This window comes from Macrotis lagotis, chromosome X (genome assembly GCF_037893015.1).
Source record: "Macrotis lagotis isolate mMagLag1 chromosome X, bilby.v1.9.chrom.fasta, whole genome shotgun sequence".
NCBI lineage: Eukaryota > Metazoa > Chordata > Mammalia > Peramelemorphia > Peramelidae > Macrotis > Macrotis lagotis.
The window spans coordinates 81710065-81726719 of record NC_133666.1 but is presented as its reverse complement, the minus strand read 5'-3'; the positions used below and the strand labels follow the sequence as shown (position 1 = coordinate 81726719).

The following is a 16655-nucleotide window of genomic DNA, read 5'->3' as shown; positions in this document are numbered from 1 at the left end:
TGTATATAATATATACATTTTTATGAAATATCCCTTGAGGGTAGTAATTGTTTGTTTATAAAATCATTTTTTAACTCTTTTTTTTTTGTTTTTGACAAGGCAGTGAGGTAAAGTGACTTGTCCAAGATTACACAGCTAGGTGAAGTGTCTGAGGTCAAATCTGAACTCAGGTCCTCTATCTACTGCACCACCTAGCTGCCCCCCCCCCATTTTTTAACTCTTTCTTAAATCTTGCTTCATTTCTTCCAAGAATTCTAATTGGACTTGAGTTCAACTCCAAGTTGTATTGTACTTTGACATTTGTAGAGTCTTGTAGTCATTCTCTTCTTGTAGGTTTGTATCTTCAGTCTTTTATTGTTTCCTCATTCCTCTAACCTTACTTTCCAGGGTCTGTGAACTTTCAAAGAGAATATCTAGGCCTGATTTGTCTTATTTTGAATTCTTTGAGGTTCTACTGTTGATTTTCTTATTCTTACAGCATCACTGAGTGTTGTATATGCTTCAGGGTTGGCTCAAGTGGGGATTTGCAAGTTTTCAGTATGCCCAAAGTTATCTGATCCAGGGAGAAATCTGTTGGTTTATTGATCTGAGCTTTATAAGCTTCTGACCCTGGTTCTAGTCTGGGAGGTAAAACCAGGTTTGCCCCTGGCTGGAGCTCGAGTAGACTGTTGCTTGTTCCTGTTCCTGTTCCTTCTCCTTGCTGAGTATCTTTTTTGCCAGAACATCCACCCCTAGATTTAATTTCCTTCTTCAGTCCTCACTGGGTCTGGGACCCAACTCTGGTGTCAGATGGACAGAGCTGCCAGTCTGTGCTGGTTCTTCCTCTCCCTACAATGTCAGGACCCTGCATGATGGATCTGAGATTTCTTTTTAACCTAGTGCACAACCACAGGCTCTAGTTCAGTCTCTGGAGTGGTTTTTTTTCCTAGCTGGAACCCTTTCTCAATGTCCAGGGACTTGTCTGTCTTCCTATATTGAAATAGCCTATTATTTTCCCTTGAAATTCTAGACCTAAACTCAGACTGGTGCTTGCCGTGTGTGTGTGTGTGTGTGTGTGTGTGTGTGTGTGTGTGTGTGTGTGTGTGTGTTGTGGTTGGGAGCACTAAACTGGTTTCACACTACTCTGCCATTTTGACTGGCCTCTGATTGTTGATTGCTGCTTTTTGGATACAGACCATCATCCAATATGTTTGCTCTCCTTCCAAGTTTTAAGCCATCAGAAAATTGTGTATATACTATATGTTTTCTTACCTAAATCATGGATAAAAAATACTGAACACTGAGTCATTCTACTAAAGACCTCCCTCTCTATTAACCTGATCTATGACTTATAAGGAAGGAAGGAAGCAAGTACCTACTATGTGAAAGACACATAGTAGGCACTTATTTTCTTCCTTCTTTATTCCTTTTACAATTCCTTCCTTATTCCTTTACAATTATTCTCTCATTTGATCCTCATAACAGCCCTGGAAGAAACTGAGGCAGAGAGCCATCAAGTGACTTGCCCAGGGTCCCCCAGCTAGGAAGCATCCAAGCTTGAATTTGAACTCAGGTTTTCCTGACTCTAGGCCCAGTACTCTGTATGCTATGGTTCCACCTACTGGCCTCTATAATTTAGAAGATTTTTTGAGTTTGAAGGGACACTATAAAATAGTTACCTAGCCCAATTCCTGCATTTTAACAGAAGGAGGTGTAGTGATTCAGACAAGACCACCTAGATAAGGAGATCTTTTCATTCCAAATATACTCTTTGATCACTCATATCTGAGTTTAGTCATTCAACTAGTTCCAAATGTACCTACTTGGTCCTATTATCTCCCCATCCTATCTACTTACCTACTAATATCCCCATCAAAGGAAGGAATTAGATTAATCTGGCAAGACCTGTTCTTTCTGGTTCCATGCTGGCTCTCTGAGATCCCTGCTGTCCAGTACAATTGATCACAAACTGTTCCTCTGATAAAGTTTTCTGAATTTGTGCCAGAAAGTACCCATATTCATAGACTCCTAGACTCAAGAGTCCAATCTCCTCATTCTACAGAAGAAGAAACTGAAATACAGTGAGGGGAAGGGACTTTATGTCTAAGGTCATACACAGCTAGTAAAGCCTGAGGGAGGCAGATTTTGAACAAATAGCAATTGGAAAAAAAACCCCAAAACAATAGCAATTGGATTTCTCTCTTATGAAAATCTGTATAATCCAGCTATCATAGACACAAGTATTTGTCAATCTCCTCTCACACCCTCCCTCCTTCTTATACCCCTGGCCTTCCTTAACCCCAGATAGTCAACATTACCCTGTTCTGGTCCCTGCTGAGACTCACCTTGATGAGGAAGAGCTTGCTGTTGAGCAGGTTGGCAAGCTGGTTGAGACCTTGTTTTACTGTGGCTTGGCGAGCATCTGGCACATCTATCTCAGATCGAAGTGGTGACCCATGGTGACCAGGAAAGAAGACCCTTTCAGTGAAGGTTTTATAATCCAGAAAAGGGATGCCACTGCCCTCCAGATCACCGCTGAGGTCTGTCATCTCAGTCATCAGATCTGCCAGGGGAGATGGGATATGGGATCCATGAGGCTAGATTCTCAAACAGCTCCCTCCCTCCCTCTCTCCTTGTGCTAGTGGTGATTAATAACAGCAACAAACAACCACAGTAACAGCAATAGTTTTCATTTCTAGCACTGTCAATTTTTGTTGTTAGCAGTTATACCTCAGAGTGGGTAAACATGAAAAATAAGGGTTCGATTTATTGTTTTGTCGATTTCTAGACTTAAGGAAATAATGCAGCTTAAACTTGGAAATGTGTCCTGAGTGCATATTTTTTCTCAGAGTCAGTTGTTCAATATTTACCAGCACACCTCTGACTTGGTTTGCAAACAACTTTACAAATAATCTCTTATTTGAGTCTCACAATAACGTTATGCTCTTATATCTAGTTTACATATAAGGAAGTTCAGGTTGAGAAAGGCTAAGAAACTTGTCCAGGGTCATTCAGTCAGTAGATGGTGGGATTTGAATCTGGATTTTATTGAGGATTCAGGATGATGATGATGATGATGATGATGATGATGATGATGATGATGATGATGTTAGTCGTTTGTTCTTGAAGAAGACCATGACATCAGGGAGGCGATGCCCTGACAAGCATGTGAATTGGATTTGAGTGAAGGGAACCTATGCTAAGTCACTAGTCTCACTTTCTCCTCTAGAGACTTCTGGGTCCAGTGATCAGTTATGAATCAGATCAACTGGAGATAGCCCTGGATGCAAGACAATCAAGGTTAAGTGACTTGCCCAAGGCCACACTAAACCACTGTCAAACATGCAACTTGTGATTTCCCAAGTGTGTGTTGGAGGGTGAAAAGGGATAGGAAAGAAGTGAACAAATTAAAATGCAATTGGGAAACATTTAACAAAATCAATAAAATAAAGGAGAACAAGGATAACATTCATTTGTGATTTTCTAAGTCAATATGAAGCTAACTGGAATCCTCTTTTTTTTTTAGGTTTTTGCAAGGCAATGGGGTTAAGTGACTTGCCTAAGGTCACACAGCTAGGTAATTCTTTTTTTTTAGGTTTTTTTTTTTTTGCAAGGCAAATGGGGGTTTAGTGGCTTGCCCAAGACCACACAGCTAGGTAATTATTAAGTGTCTGAGGTCAGATTTGAACTCGGGTCCTCCTGACTTCAGGGCCAGTGCTCTATTCACTGCGCCACCTAGCTGCCCCCCAGCTGGAATCCTTATGTACAGATTAATGGCCTCAATTTCTATCCAATACCTTTAAAGATCCCATTTCCAGCCCCTCTAGTCAGGAATGACAGGATATTTCTGTTCTATCTTTTTTTTTTTTTTTTTTGGTAAGGCAATGGGGTTAAGTGACTTGCCCAAGGTCACACAGCCAGGGAATTATTAAGGGTCTGAGGCCAGATTTGAACTCAGGGTCAGTGCCCTATTCACTGCACCATCTAGCTGCCCCATAACAGGACATTTCCAATAAAGTCCTATGGGTCCAGAGGCAGAGGCAGAGGTATTCTGCAGGGGAGGGGCATGAAGATATGTCAATTACAGGCTGGAAAATAGCTGGCATCTCCTCACTTCCCCTACCTTGGACTCTCCTGGTCCAGTCCAACCCTGCCCAGCCGGCCCACCCTAGTCACCTGTGAACTCTTTTCGGCACTGATCCCCGACGCTAATCTCCAAGTTTTCCAACTGCACGAGGACTTTCTTGTAATCTCTCATAGCCTGCTTGCTCTTGCGCCTGCATCAGGACAGGGGCCAGGGTAGTCAGGGATGGGAGTAGAATGGGATGGTGAGATATAGTAGAATGTAAGCCCTTTGAGGGCAGGGACTGTTTCATTTTTATCTGAATTCCTAGTGGGGTCTTGCACATAGTAGGTTCTAAATAAATATTTGTTTGAAATTCTGAGGTACCACCTCACACCTATCAGATTGGCTTAAATGACCAAATATTCAAGGGGTTGTGGGAAAACTGGGACACCCATGCATTGTTGGTGGATTGTTAACTGACCCAACCATTCTGGAGAGCAATTTAGAATTACACCCAAGGGCAATAAAACTGTGCATGCTCCCCCATTATTTTGCAGTTACATGTACAATCATCATTTTTTTATTGCAATATAGAATGGAAATGCCTTTTCTCTTTCCATAAATTAAAAATAAAAATAAAAAACTTTGCCTAGAGGAATTCTGGGAGTCTAAAACATTTAACGGTTTCTTATTGTCATATTATTTTTTAAAAACAGAACTTGAACCCAAGAATCTCTAATTTCAGGTTATCCTTCTATCTACTATATTATATTCTCTGTAGAAAATTAATATCACATCAAAATAGCTAGGAAGAGTCTTTCAATATGACAATAAAGAACCTAGGTTATTATTATTATTATGATATTATAAAAGCTTATTGATTGATAAATACACCAGAAATTTGCAAAACAAAGAACTAAGTCGGGTCCTAGCTATTCTGGATGATGGCTGTTTAAGTATGTGTATGGCAAAGCAACATCTGCTCTCCCATTTCCCAAAGGAAAAACAAGTGGGTGCTCATCAATTGAGGAATAACTGAATAAATTGTCACATGTAATGTAATTTGTGCATAGTCTTTGATCCAGCAAACCCCTACTAGGTCTATATCTCAAAGAGGTCATAAAAAAGGGGGAAAAGCCCACATGTACAAAAATATTTATAGCAGCTCTTTTTGTAGTGGCAAAGAATTGGAAATTGAGGGGATGTTCATCAATTGGGGAATGGCTGAACAAGTTGTAGTATATGAATGTGATGAAATATCACACTAGATATTTCAGAAAAATCTGGAAAGATTTGTACAAACTGAATAAATGCTTATAGAATCAAAATAAAAAAGATTGTAGACTCCTCATGTTTCAGAACCAAATAGGATCTTAGGGGTCTACTAATTTTTAAAAATTTATGTTTTATTTTTTCAATTATTATCAAGTTTTTTCTCCTCCCCATGGGAAAAAGAAAAAAAAGAAAAACAAGATCTTTGTAACAAATATGCATAGTCCAGCCAAACAAATTTCCATATTTATAGCCCATGTTTAATAGTGGCTATCTAATTCTGTATATTAGTCTATCATCTCTGTGGTAGGTAGCATTCCTCTTCATTGGTCATCTGGAATCAAACCCTCTTATCTAACAGATGAAGACTCTAAAGCCCAGAGGGGAAAGGGGACTTGTCCAAAGTCACAGTTACTTTATGAAAACCTAGACTTTTTTCTCCTGTCTATTAATTAATCAACCTAGCTGTTGAGAGGGTCTAGCCTTCAGGCCAGTGTGGAGGGGAGATTGGGAGTTTAGTCAAAAGAGGAGGTAGAGTTGCTGGGCAGGTTATCAGGAAGGGTGTCAAAGAGATAAGAGGGCTGAAAGATCACCTGTACATGAGAATGAGGAGGAGAACCATGGAGATGAGCACAGCAACGCCCACCCCCAGCCCAATCTGGGCCTCTGTTGGGAAGCTGGTCAGGGTAGGCTCCACCTCATATTTCACAGGACCTAGGTTCAGCTGAAGGTTCCCCATCTGTACCTGAGGGCAAGAAACAGGACCAAGTGGTTGGGGGTTGTTTTATAGGCTTCCCTCCTTTGGGATTTACCCCTCCCTTCCTTAAGGGGTTAGTTGCTAATGTGACCCAAAACTCCCTGTCCTCCCTTATCAATCCCCTCCTTTCCCATCCCCTCCCCCCTCAAAATATACTGGTTACTCTGGAAACCAAACTCTCTGCTCTCCTTTCAAGAGTTGGGATTGGGGAGGTTAAGGGACTTACTATGAATTCTGGCAGAGCACTGGAGCTGTTGAGGGGCTGGGGGGCCCACATGGGCGGTTCACAGTACAAGTGAGTCATTGTCAATGTCTTCACCACACACTTGCCTTTTCCAATTTGCACTTGGACCTCCTCTTTGCTGATCCCCAAGTTTAGCCCCTCACCCTGAGGATAGGGAAGGGGGAAGACGGGGTAAGACAACTTTGGCTCCCACTCCAGTCTCCTTTCTGCTCTTTTGGGTACTAATTGGGCAACCATCATTCACTGGATTTGGCTAAATCCTGATGATACTGGCTCTCTTCCCTGCTTCCCCTAAGATCTGACCTCAAGCCCTGTTGGGCAGGTCAAGAATGCAAGGATCTCTTGAGCCCATCCTCCCTTGCCCTACTTGCCCCATTTCCCACCTAAGCAGTAGATCTTTCCCTTCCACCCCTAGGGGGTCAGGCTGAGGGGAGGAGTGTGAATTGAAACACTTCTGCCTGTCCAGCTTGGAGCCTTCCCACCTCCCTCCAGTCATTGTCTGCCATTTTGGGTCACCTCCACATCCAGAACATTGCCAGGCTTCAGGCGGTAGGGGTGGGCAGGCCTGTCTCTGCTCAGTGGATGGAGGCGAGGATTGGGTTGGTATAGAAACTCTTTCCCACCACTTGCATTGATGAAATCCACTAGGATATTGTCCAGGGTGAAGAAGATCCGCCTTAGGTGGGCAACCTCAGGGATGGCAGGACTTGGACACAGGAGTAGGCCAGAGGAGTTGGCTGAACAGACAGTCGAGCACTTTGGGGGAGAAAAGACATCCAAGGCTCTGGCGTAAGGGGATGAGCGGCAGAGGGAGAGGATGTGGGTGGGAAGAGGCTTGGTGGTGGCAGATTGAGGCACTCACCTCCAGAAGCCCTGCCTCCAGCCAGGTACAGGTCTGGGAGGTCGTACTGTCCTGGGCAGTCTGGGAATGGCCTCCATCTTCACAGTGATGCTCAGCCAGTTGCTTGGGCTTTAGCTGTTGGGCCCCAACTAGGACATCTTCCAACCACACGGACAAGAGGGGCTTCTGAACCACATCCAGATTTGTCCCTGTCACCCGGATCAATCGACCCCCCCTGTCCCAGGAGGGCCAACTATCAGAGGAAAGCAGTGTGGTCTCCCAGACCACACTCCATCCTCCCCTACAGTATTCCCCACCCAACCTCATCCATCACTTCCATTTGTCCCCCTTCAGGCTGAGGCCCCTCCCCCCCACAGAAATTGTAGAAGCCCAGCTCTGTAAGTCCAAAACACTGTGTGTCTCCGAAGCCCTGATTGGGACTGTCCCATAGCCCCCATCCTCACCCCCTGAAGCCAACGCTGGGCTCAGCTGACAGGAGCTGGGGGTCGGGTTTGTAGGAGAAGTGGCCTTTGGCCAGCATCCTCTGGGCCAAGCCGAAGACCACGAGGAGATCCGCCTCCCCAGGGGTGGCCCGGGGCCCAGTCAGACATACAATGGTTTCAGGGCAGACAGGCCCCTGGCTGCAGGGAGAATGTGAGTTCTTTGTGACTTATTGTCTGAGAGCTCTTATTACCTCCTCTTCCCTCCCCCCCTTCCCAAACTCCAACTCCCCCCCAACCCGCCACCTCCCTGATGACCAAGCATGAGCTGAACCCCACAAAGGATGCTGACTAGCAGAACTGATTCAGAGAAGCAGGGAATGAGAGGATCCCAGATTCAGATTTGGAAGGATTTTAGTCAAACCAATTGACTTTACAGATGGGAGAATTGAGGCACACAAAAAAGGAAAGTAAGACCTGGCTTAAGCAGAGCAAGTAAGTAGAAGAATGGAGAACTAGAAAGCAGATCCTGGGCCCATCCTTTCATCTCTTAGAAGGTAGCATAGGGGTATAGATGTCCGGGCCACTCACATAAGGCAAGGTTCATTTCCCAGGAAAGCTCTGACATTACTCTCAATCAACAAGTGTTGCCCAAAGATGGTGAGGAGTGTGCCTCCTGCCCTAGGGCCCTGCCAGGGACTCAGAGCACTCAAGACAGGATCCTAGAGGACAAAGAACCAAAAAGGGAAAAAAGTCTGGAAGAGGGGCTAGGAAGGAGGACAATGTGTAGCTACCTTTCCTCCCACCTCCTGCCCTTCACTGCCAACCTTCTCTACACTGTTTTAATATTGCCTTCTGGTCATCTGACATTCAATTCACTTTTTCCATTTATTCCCCATGAGTGTAAGCACCTACTATGTGCAAAGCTCTATTCTAGTTCCAAGAATCACAGACTCTTAGAGTTGGAAGGGATAGAATCCAATCAGCATCTAAACACCAATCTTCCCTATAACCTTCCTGACCAATGAGCATCCACAATATTAGCCTAAGCCCACTACTCCAGGGAGAAGGCCCCTGCTACCTCCAAGCTATCTCCTTCCACAGGGTGAAACTTAGGAAGTTTTCCCTTCCATTTAGGCCTCTGACATTAAGGAGACACTTAATAACGTTTTTTTGATGAATCAATTGATTGCTCTTAAATCTACCTTCCACTGGTTATCAAAATGGTACCAAAGGTTCAAAAGGGCATCCCAGCCCTTCCACCCCACCGCCCCCCAGACAAAACAGCTCCTCATTGTCTTCTCTGTCTCTCTCAGAGATGACACCCCCAACCTACACCTTGGGGACACTCTAAACTCCACCATCTCCTCCTTCCATCCTCAATGCTCACCACCATCCAGTTAAGTGATTCTATTCTATCTTTCTTTTTCACTTAAAGGATCACCACTTGAGTTCAGGTCTTTATTGTTTCACAGATGGACTCACTATTGGTTGGGCCATCATATCATATCAAACGTAATAATATTTGTAAAGTATTTAGCACTGTGCCTGATACATACTCCCATCCTACAGATATCACCATGTAAGCATTGAAGGAAAGAGGAGAGGAAGAAAGCCTAGGGAACTGAGGAAATATAGGGATGGTGGGTCGCTCTAATGACTGACCTGGTAGGTGAAGAGCTGGGCAGACTCACTAGGCGGACGGTTCTTGATGGTTACTTTGATGGGACCTGTGGTATCCTTAGGGGCAGGTGATGTCACACACACTATTCTGGAGAGGGGGAAGGGAGAAGACTTGGGAGAGGATCAACTTTCTCCCTCTAAAAGTCCCACTGAGATTGGTAGAGTAAAGGAAGGGGAGCACAGCTCCCCCTCCTCCCAACTTAGGGCTAAGGGACAGCAAGACATCTCCATCCACGATCAGATGCAGATGCTATATCCCAAAGAAACACAAACACATATTCTAACATCACTGCTCTGCTCCCTTTTCAAGATCAGCTTCTTTCCCAACTCCCAGGAGACCCCAGGTGAGAACTGTGGGACTCTGGACAAATCCCTGTGAAACCAGATTCCCTCTGATTCCAAGGTCGGTGTGCTTCTTACTCTATCTCTTTCTTTTCTTTTCTCTTCTTTTTTCTTCCTTTTTCCTCCTCTTCCTCCTCCTTCTTCTCTCTCTCTCACTCTCTCGTTCTCTCTCTCTCTGACTCTCTCTCTCTCCTTATCTCTTCCCTCTGTTTCTCTTCACTTTGCCTCTGTTTTTCTTTCTTTTTTGTCTCTCTTTTCTGGCATCACCTTCTACCTGGCTCTCCAGTTCCCTTTCATTTATTCAACAAACATTCCTTCCTTTTCTGCATCCTCTGGGATCCAGAGCCAGAAGCCTCCTTTCTGTTCCAGGGTTGGTCACTAGTTGGTCCCCTACCCTTGGACTTTCCTCCCATCTCTACCTCCTGGCTTCCTCCAAGTCCTGCCTTCTTGAGTCTCCTGAATTTGGGTGCCTTCCCACTGAAGTTGTAATCCAGTTTATATCTAGTTTTCTCCCCTGGGAGACTGGGAGCTCCTTGAAGGCAGGCTCACCTTTGACCTTTGGCCTTCCTTTCTCTTGCCTATCCTTGGTACCTTGCACCATGTCCGATTCATCGTTGACCAACAATTGCTGTCTCCCTCTCTCTGCTGCACCCTCCTCCCCCTTGCCAACTCTTCATCCCTTCTTCCCTTGACTCCTATTCCCATTCTGCCCCATGCAGTCCTCCCCCACAGCCCCCTCACTGGGTGGAGATGTGATAGAGGGTGGGGTCCAGGCGACATGGCTGTCCTGCAATGGTCACAGCATCTGTCACGTCTTCCAGGCGACTGCCCAGGTTAGAACCCAGGATGGTGAGGGCCACCCCCCCCTCAGGAGGACCAGTCAGAGGTTTGATCTGTGAGGTGCAGATGAAGACGAATCAGCCCCAGGAAATCTTGGGGTACCAGGCCTGGATCAAAGCTCAGAATTTACTCCCCACTCCCCCCCACCTTGGCCTGAGCTGGAATTAGATATCACAGGATTCTAGAGCTAACTTCTTCTATTCACTGAGGCCCAGAGAAGGGGATCGCAAGCCAGGAGAGTTAGGGTGCAAAGCCCAGGACCAGCCCCTTGCTTTTGGTTTTTGCAAGGCAATATGGTTAAGTGACTTGCCCAAGGTCACACGGCTAGGTAATTATTAAGTGTCTGAGATAGGATTTGAACTCGGGTCCTGACTCCAGGGTAGATGCTCTATCCACTGCACCAACCTAACTGCCCCAGGGCAGGGCCAGCTCCTCTTACTGTATTGTTTGGGGCAGGACTAAGGGCCAAGGGATTGGATCTTTACCCTCTGCATGAGTGAAGTGGGATTAGTTGGTTGAGCTGTTTCTGGCTTGGGGCAAAAGGGGCACAGCTCTTCTTGGATGGGGCAGTGTTAGGCCTGAACTGAGGAAGAGTTATTGGTTGGGGCTGGGTTTAGGGTTTGGGGGTTAATTAAGGTTGCCTCACCAAGTGGATGCTTGGCAAAGGACAGAGTGACTCCACAGCTTCTGGTGGGCACAGGGGCCTATAGTTACAGGCGGGTCTGCCCTGGCCACACCACACACAGCTCAGATTCTTGTCAGCTGCCTGGCAGTGGCTGCAGTCCTCATGGCCCACAGTGCAGTCATATAGGGTCACTGAAGGTGGGAAGGGGGAGGATGCTTATGTTCTCTGAACTAAGCCCCCCTTTTCACCTCTATCCCCCAGTGACTGTCTCCAGCCCCAAGGAAGCAAGGCTCCACAGGGCTAGCCCTTGGCTTTGGGGCCCTGACTACTCACCATAGATATTGGCAGCATTATCCACTCTCTGAGTGTTTCCCCTGGTAACGTAGATGGGCACTCGGAGCTCCTTCCGGGGAGGAGAGGGTCTGAACTGTAGGGGTAACCATTGTGAGGGGGATGTAAAGTGATGGGAAGCTAAGAATGAGTCCCTGGAAGAAGATAATGGAGGGTTTGGGGGAAGGAAGCCCAAGAGTGGCATACCTGTTGAGCTTGGCACCAGATGAGCTGGGTCTCATCGTCGCCCTCTTCCAGGGAGGCCTGTAGCCCCAGAAGGGCTCCTGGCAGCTCCAACCAGCAGTGATAGGAGGCTGCCTTGTTCTAGGCAAGAGGAAGCAACTCCCTAGAGCTTCTGTCATGGCCTTCCCTCCCTGCCCTTTTTCTCTGTCTACCCACTCCTCCCCATGCCCATACCTGGTAATGATGGAGGTTCCGAACCCGCAAGGCAAGCCTGGTCTCCCAGCCCACAGGAACAAGGTGAGATGTACCCAGACCTTCCACATGGGGGCAGAAATTAGGGCCCTTTGTCAGGACATCTGCCTGGAGAAATGGATAGCCTCAGTAGTGGAGAAAAACTCTTTCAACTTTACTGGAGGGGAACAGGGTTGGGAAGGGAAAAGGACAAGAGGCTGAAGCAGATAAGTGAGGCAAGTATCTATGGGAGTGGGGGGATTGGCAGACATGCCACTGCAGCCTAAGGTAGAGTCTAATTGAGAGAGAGCCCAGGAGACCAGGAGAAACAATGCCTGGCCTCCCTCTCATTCTTGAAAAACTTACTTCCTGAGCATGGTAGACGGTCTTCTCCCCATCTGGGCACCCATCCCCATACACACAGAAGGCACTTTGGGGGCACCAGTGGCATCGCCAGGGGCTTCTCACACATGCACTGCACCTGAGTACAGGGGGGGATTCAGCCCCAATCACTCTCGATTTGGGTCCTCCCCACTACCCTAGGGGAAAAAAGCTGAACCCTTGGGGGGGTGGGAGTATCTGGCCCTGGGTTTCCCCAAGGGATAGCTTGTCCTGATGGGAAAGGAGGGGAAGCTGGACTAGGGGTAGCCACAATGGGAATGAGAGCTAGGAGCAGGCAGAATGAGAGGGCCCAGGACTCACGGAGCAGCTACATCCAAGGCCCCAGTAGCCTTACAGTCATAGAAGGAGAAATTAGTGACAGCCACGGACACATCCTCAAACATCAGGGCCAATGGCACTGTGACATGATCTGGGGAAAGGAACATAGGGCTAGGGGTGGGGTGGAGGTGAGTCTACCCCTCAGCCCCTGTCCTTCTCTCTTGCTGTCCCTCCATATCCTCTCCATCTGCTGGGGTAATACCCTTCTCTTACCTGTACCCTCAGTGTTAGGTGGCAACTGGTCCTGTGGGGGTGATTCACAGACCACCTGGATTCCTTCCACATGGGCCAGTGTCTCAAATTTGTCAAAAGCACAATGGAAATAATTGTCTGGTGCTAAGGCTGGGAGCTGGGGTACCACCATGGTGACCTGAGGAGCAGAGGGCAAGGAGGAAAGAAAAATGGGAAGTGGGAGAGATCAAGAGAACCTGATATTGAGACTTGTCCCCCAAACTCTAACCTATCCCAGATTGGGCCTGGGCTGCTCAGTGGCCCTGCTTGCCTTAGCTTACCTGGCCCTGCTCCTGGCGAGGCTGTTGGCTGGGCACCAGGCTTTGGATAGCCAAGCAGTGGCTTCCCTCAGGGAGCCCATAGCTCCACAGCCACTGATGTTTCTGTTCAAATCCTGGACATCCCTCCTTCCTCACACACCTGCACATTGTGGAGAAGTGGGGAGGGGAGAGAGATAGGGCAGAACACATCCATTTCGCCATGTCTCAACCCTTCCCTTCTCTTTCTACCAGCAGCCCAGGCCCTGGCCACTCCTCCTGGCCTCACTTTTAGCCAAAATGACAAAGAAATGAGAATGTTGTAGGCAGAGGCCTTATACAAATCTGGATCCCTCCCCCATATGTGCTCAGCTAGGGCTTATAGACTTCTTGAGACCCTCACACTGGGTGGGACAGTTCACCCTGGTTTGCCTTAGGGCAGAGTTCAAGAGGCTAGAGACTCAGTCCCTAGGTCTAGCTAAGGAGTCAGACTCCACAGGCTGCAGAAAATCATATTTGCCAGGGACCCCAGGCAGTGACTGTGCTAGGGAGGTCTATGGAGACTGAGGAAGAGAATTGCTGGGAACTTCTGAGAACAGGGATGGCTCTCTGGGGGAGGAAGTGGTAGAAAAGGTCAAAGAAGGGTACACTTGGGACAGGTAAAGGGGACAAAATGTGCCAAGGTGGTCAATAGCCATGGCAAGAGTATAGAAGAAGACTGACTGAAAGAAGGTGGCCTGGAGGTCCAGGGGAGGAATTTATGCAATTTTATGCAAAGGAATTTAAGGCATTGCGCCTCAGCACAGGGGTAAGGTTCTCCTCATCCATTTCTGCTATGAGTTCCTTCTTCTAGCTTAGATGAGAGACCCAGACCCTTGGGGCAGGATGAGGACATCTGGTCCCTTGGTTTCTCCAAGGGGTAGCAGTCCCTAATGTGAAAGGAAGCCGGGCTGGCAGCAAGGGCGAGCCACTGGAACATTTTGGGTAGGGGAGTGGTGTAACCAGTCTTGGGCTTTAGGAATATTATTTTAGCAGCTGTGTAGGGACTAGGATGGAATGAGGAGAGGCTGGAGGCAGGGAGAGACCACTAGGTGGGTGACAATGAGGGCCCAGGAGTCAAGCCTGGAGGATGATGGTACTCCAGATGAAAAGAGGCTAGTCAGAAAGGAGAGCAGTTTGTGGGGGAGAACATGAGAAGTCAACCAAGAGAGGTCAGGTGTGTTTACAGAGACCTATGGTAACAGAGAAACTCTCTGTGTCTCCAGAGGGCTCCATAACCAAGGAGCTCTACCTTCCTCCAGTGTGGTTAGGCCCATCCTATATTAACATAGGCCCTTTATGGGGCTTACATTATTTAAAAGGCCGAATGTCAGACTGCTCAGTTGGGAAGCTCAGGTTTCCTGGTGTCACCAGGACCCCCAGTCCCCACTTCTTCATCAGATCACTCTCCCAACACTCACCTGCCCTGAAGCACACACCAACCGCAGAAGGGGTCCTGGGCTTGGAGACAACTGGGGCAGTCAGTAAAATTGTGGCAGGAGGAGATGGGCACCTTATTCACCTGTGGAAGAGAAATCCTGGTTCATTGGGAGGGGAGTAGTGAGGCTACCAGATGTGCTCCTCCCTCATGTCCCCTTCTTCCTCCCACCCCTGCCTTACTTGAGAAGTTGTCATGACATAGAGGTGGCTCCCATTCCTGTCCAGGAGCAAATCAGGGTTCACGGCAGTACCCGGGGGACCCACAAGAAGGGAGCTGTATAACTGCCCTACTGAGCCATTCAGAAACACCTTGGGGAGACAAGAGAGGAGAGTTATAATTCCCTAACACTCAGAAGAGGAGGAGCACATCTAGGGGAAGAACAAAACAGAACATGAAGTTTAACCCTGTCATCATTCTTCAAGTCTCCAAATACCTTTTCTGTACCCAAGAGCAACATACAGCTGTATACAGGGAGAAAGGGCTTTGGGGTGCTCTGGGCCCTGGGGTGGGGTTCTCGCCATTACTTCAAGGACTAGTGTTACCTATAAAAATGTCACAGAAATGCAAGGGATAAGGGGGGAAGAGATGGTGGTGGCTAACTGTCATGGCTGACAGTAACAGCGATGACAATAAAGTTGGTGGCAGTGGTGAATACCCTGCCTATCATATCAAGTCAGAGGAGGTGAAATCTTTCAAATAGTGTTTTTGGTGGTAACAGAAAACTGGAAACAAAGTCGATGGTCATTAATGGCAATGGCTAAATCAACTGTGGCACATATGAATGCAATTGAATATAAGAAATAATTCATAGGAAGGATACAAAGAAACAGAGGAAGACACGTAATGCTCAAAGCAGAACCAGGAAAGCAATATACACAGTAACTGCAGCAATACAAATGGAAAGACCCCAAAATGCAAAAGTGAATGTTTTATCATTCCAGTGATCAAGCTTGACCTGGAGAAAAGGTGAGAGCATGTACCTCCCTGATTTCATTGAAGGGGGGCGGGGATCTGGGTACAGATTGCTTATGTATGGCCAAGGTTTTGGTTAGTTTTACTGCATTATTATTTATTCCTTCTTTTGAAATCCTTGTCACACTAGAGAGGGGAGATGGGAGAAATATACTTGGAAAGGAGATATCAAAACAAAAGACATGCAATAAAAAATAACATGGAGGACCAAGTCTTTTATGAGGCCTTTCCTGATCATCCAGGTAGTATTTATATTATTTTCCTTCTGAAAGGTCTTTGTATTTACTTACTCATATATCTATTGTAGCTCCTCCCCCCCCACTATACCTAGGAGAATGTAAGCTCCTTGAGGGCAAGAATAGATGCCCTGGTGTACATATATATATATACACATATATGTATATATATACATATATGTATATGTATGTATATATACCTATTCCCCATTTTCCATTTAAAAACAACTGGTAGCATTTCTCTGGTCCTTTAAGGTTTGTAACCTCTTTACGTATATTATCTCATTTGATTCTTATATCAAGGTAGTAAAAAAATGCTATTATTATCATCATTTTGTAGATGTAGAAACTAAGGTTAAATGACTTATTCAAGGTCACATTGTTAAAGTGCCTGAGGCAGGATTTGAACCCAGGACTTTCTGATTCTAAGTCTAGTATTCTCTGTTGCCATTTCCTGCTCCTTTACTTTCTCAGCCCTAATCAACCTCCTCATCCCACTCTTTTTTTTAGGTTTTTGCAAGGCAACCGGGGTTAAGTGGCTTGCCCAAGGCCACACAGCTAGGTAATTATTAAGTGTCTGAGACCGGATTTGAACCCAGGTGCTCCTGACTCCAGGGCTGGTGCTTTATCCACTATGCCACCTAGCTGCCGCCCCCATCCCACTCTTAACAAATATCTTTCCAAATATATCTTATGCTCTCTGGAATGCCTACTCCATAGTTAACAAACTTGCCTTCATCTTAAACCTTTTCCTTTCCCTCTTCTCTTATCTTCTGATTCTCTTTGAATACTGGCTAACTTCTCATGATATAGCCTCCCCAGAAACTCTGTCCTGTACTGGTAGAACATTTACTCACACTTCCCTTTCCTCCCTCACTGTTCCCCAAAGCCACTTCTAGATTCTTCCTCCACCACAATCTCTCAGT

At 46.5% G+C, this 16655-nt stretch overlaps 1 protein-coding gene across 3 annotated transcripts in view; it reads right to left on the bottom strand.

Annotated features, from left to right (window-relative positions):
* The window catches only part of PLXNB3 (plexin B3), a 49579-nt gene that overhangs the window by 20229 nt on the left and 12695 nt on the right, over positions 1–16655 (bottom strand). For all 3 annotated transcript variants that reach the window (XM_074208537.1, XM_074208536.1, XM_074208535.1), the window contains 20 exons: positions 14701–14829; positions 14502–14602; positions 13066–13204; positions 12767–12923; positions 12536–12644; positions 12200–12314; positions 11837–11962; positions 11627–11743; positions 11423–11516; positions 11111–11280; positions 10366–10517; positions 9265–9370; positions 8191–8321; positions 7624–7800; positions 7181–7394; positions 6835–7074; positions 6301–6462; positions 5911–6062; positions 4156–4256; positions 2325–2542 (listed from right to left, as the gene is read on the bottom strand). In XM_074208537.1, the coding sequence (XP_074064638.1) occupies positions 2325–2542; positions 4156–4256; positions 5911–6062; positions 6301–6462; positions 6835–7074; positions 7181–7394; positions 7624–7800; positions 8191–8321; positions 9265–9370; positions 10366–10517; positions 11111–11280; positions 11423–11516; positions 11627–11743; positions 11837–11962; positions 12200–12314; positions 12536–12644; positions 12767–12923; positions 13066–13204; positions 14502–14602; positions 14701–14829 (2910 nt within the window). The remainder of the gene's footprint in view (positions 1–2324; positions 2543–4155; positions 4257–5910; positions 6063–6300; positions 6463–6834; positions 7075–7180; positions 7395–7623; positions 7801–8190; positions 8322–9264; positions 9371–10365; positions 10518–11110; positions 11281–11422; positions 11517–11626; positions 11744–11836; positions 11963–12199; positions 12315–12535; positions 12645–12766; positions 12924–13065; positions 13205–14501; positions 14603–14700; positions 14830–16655) is intronic.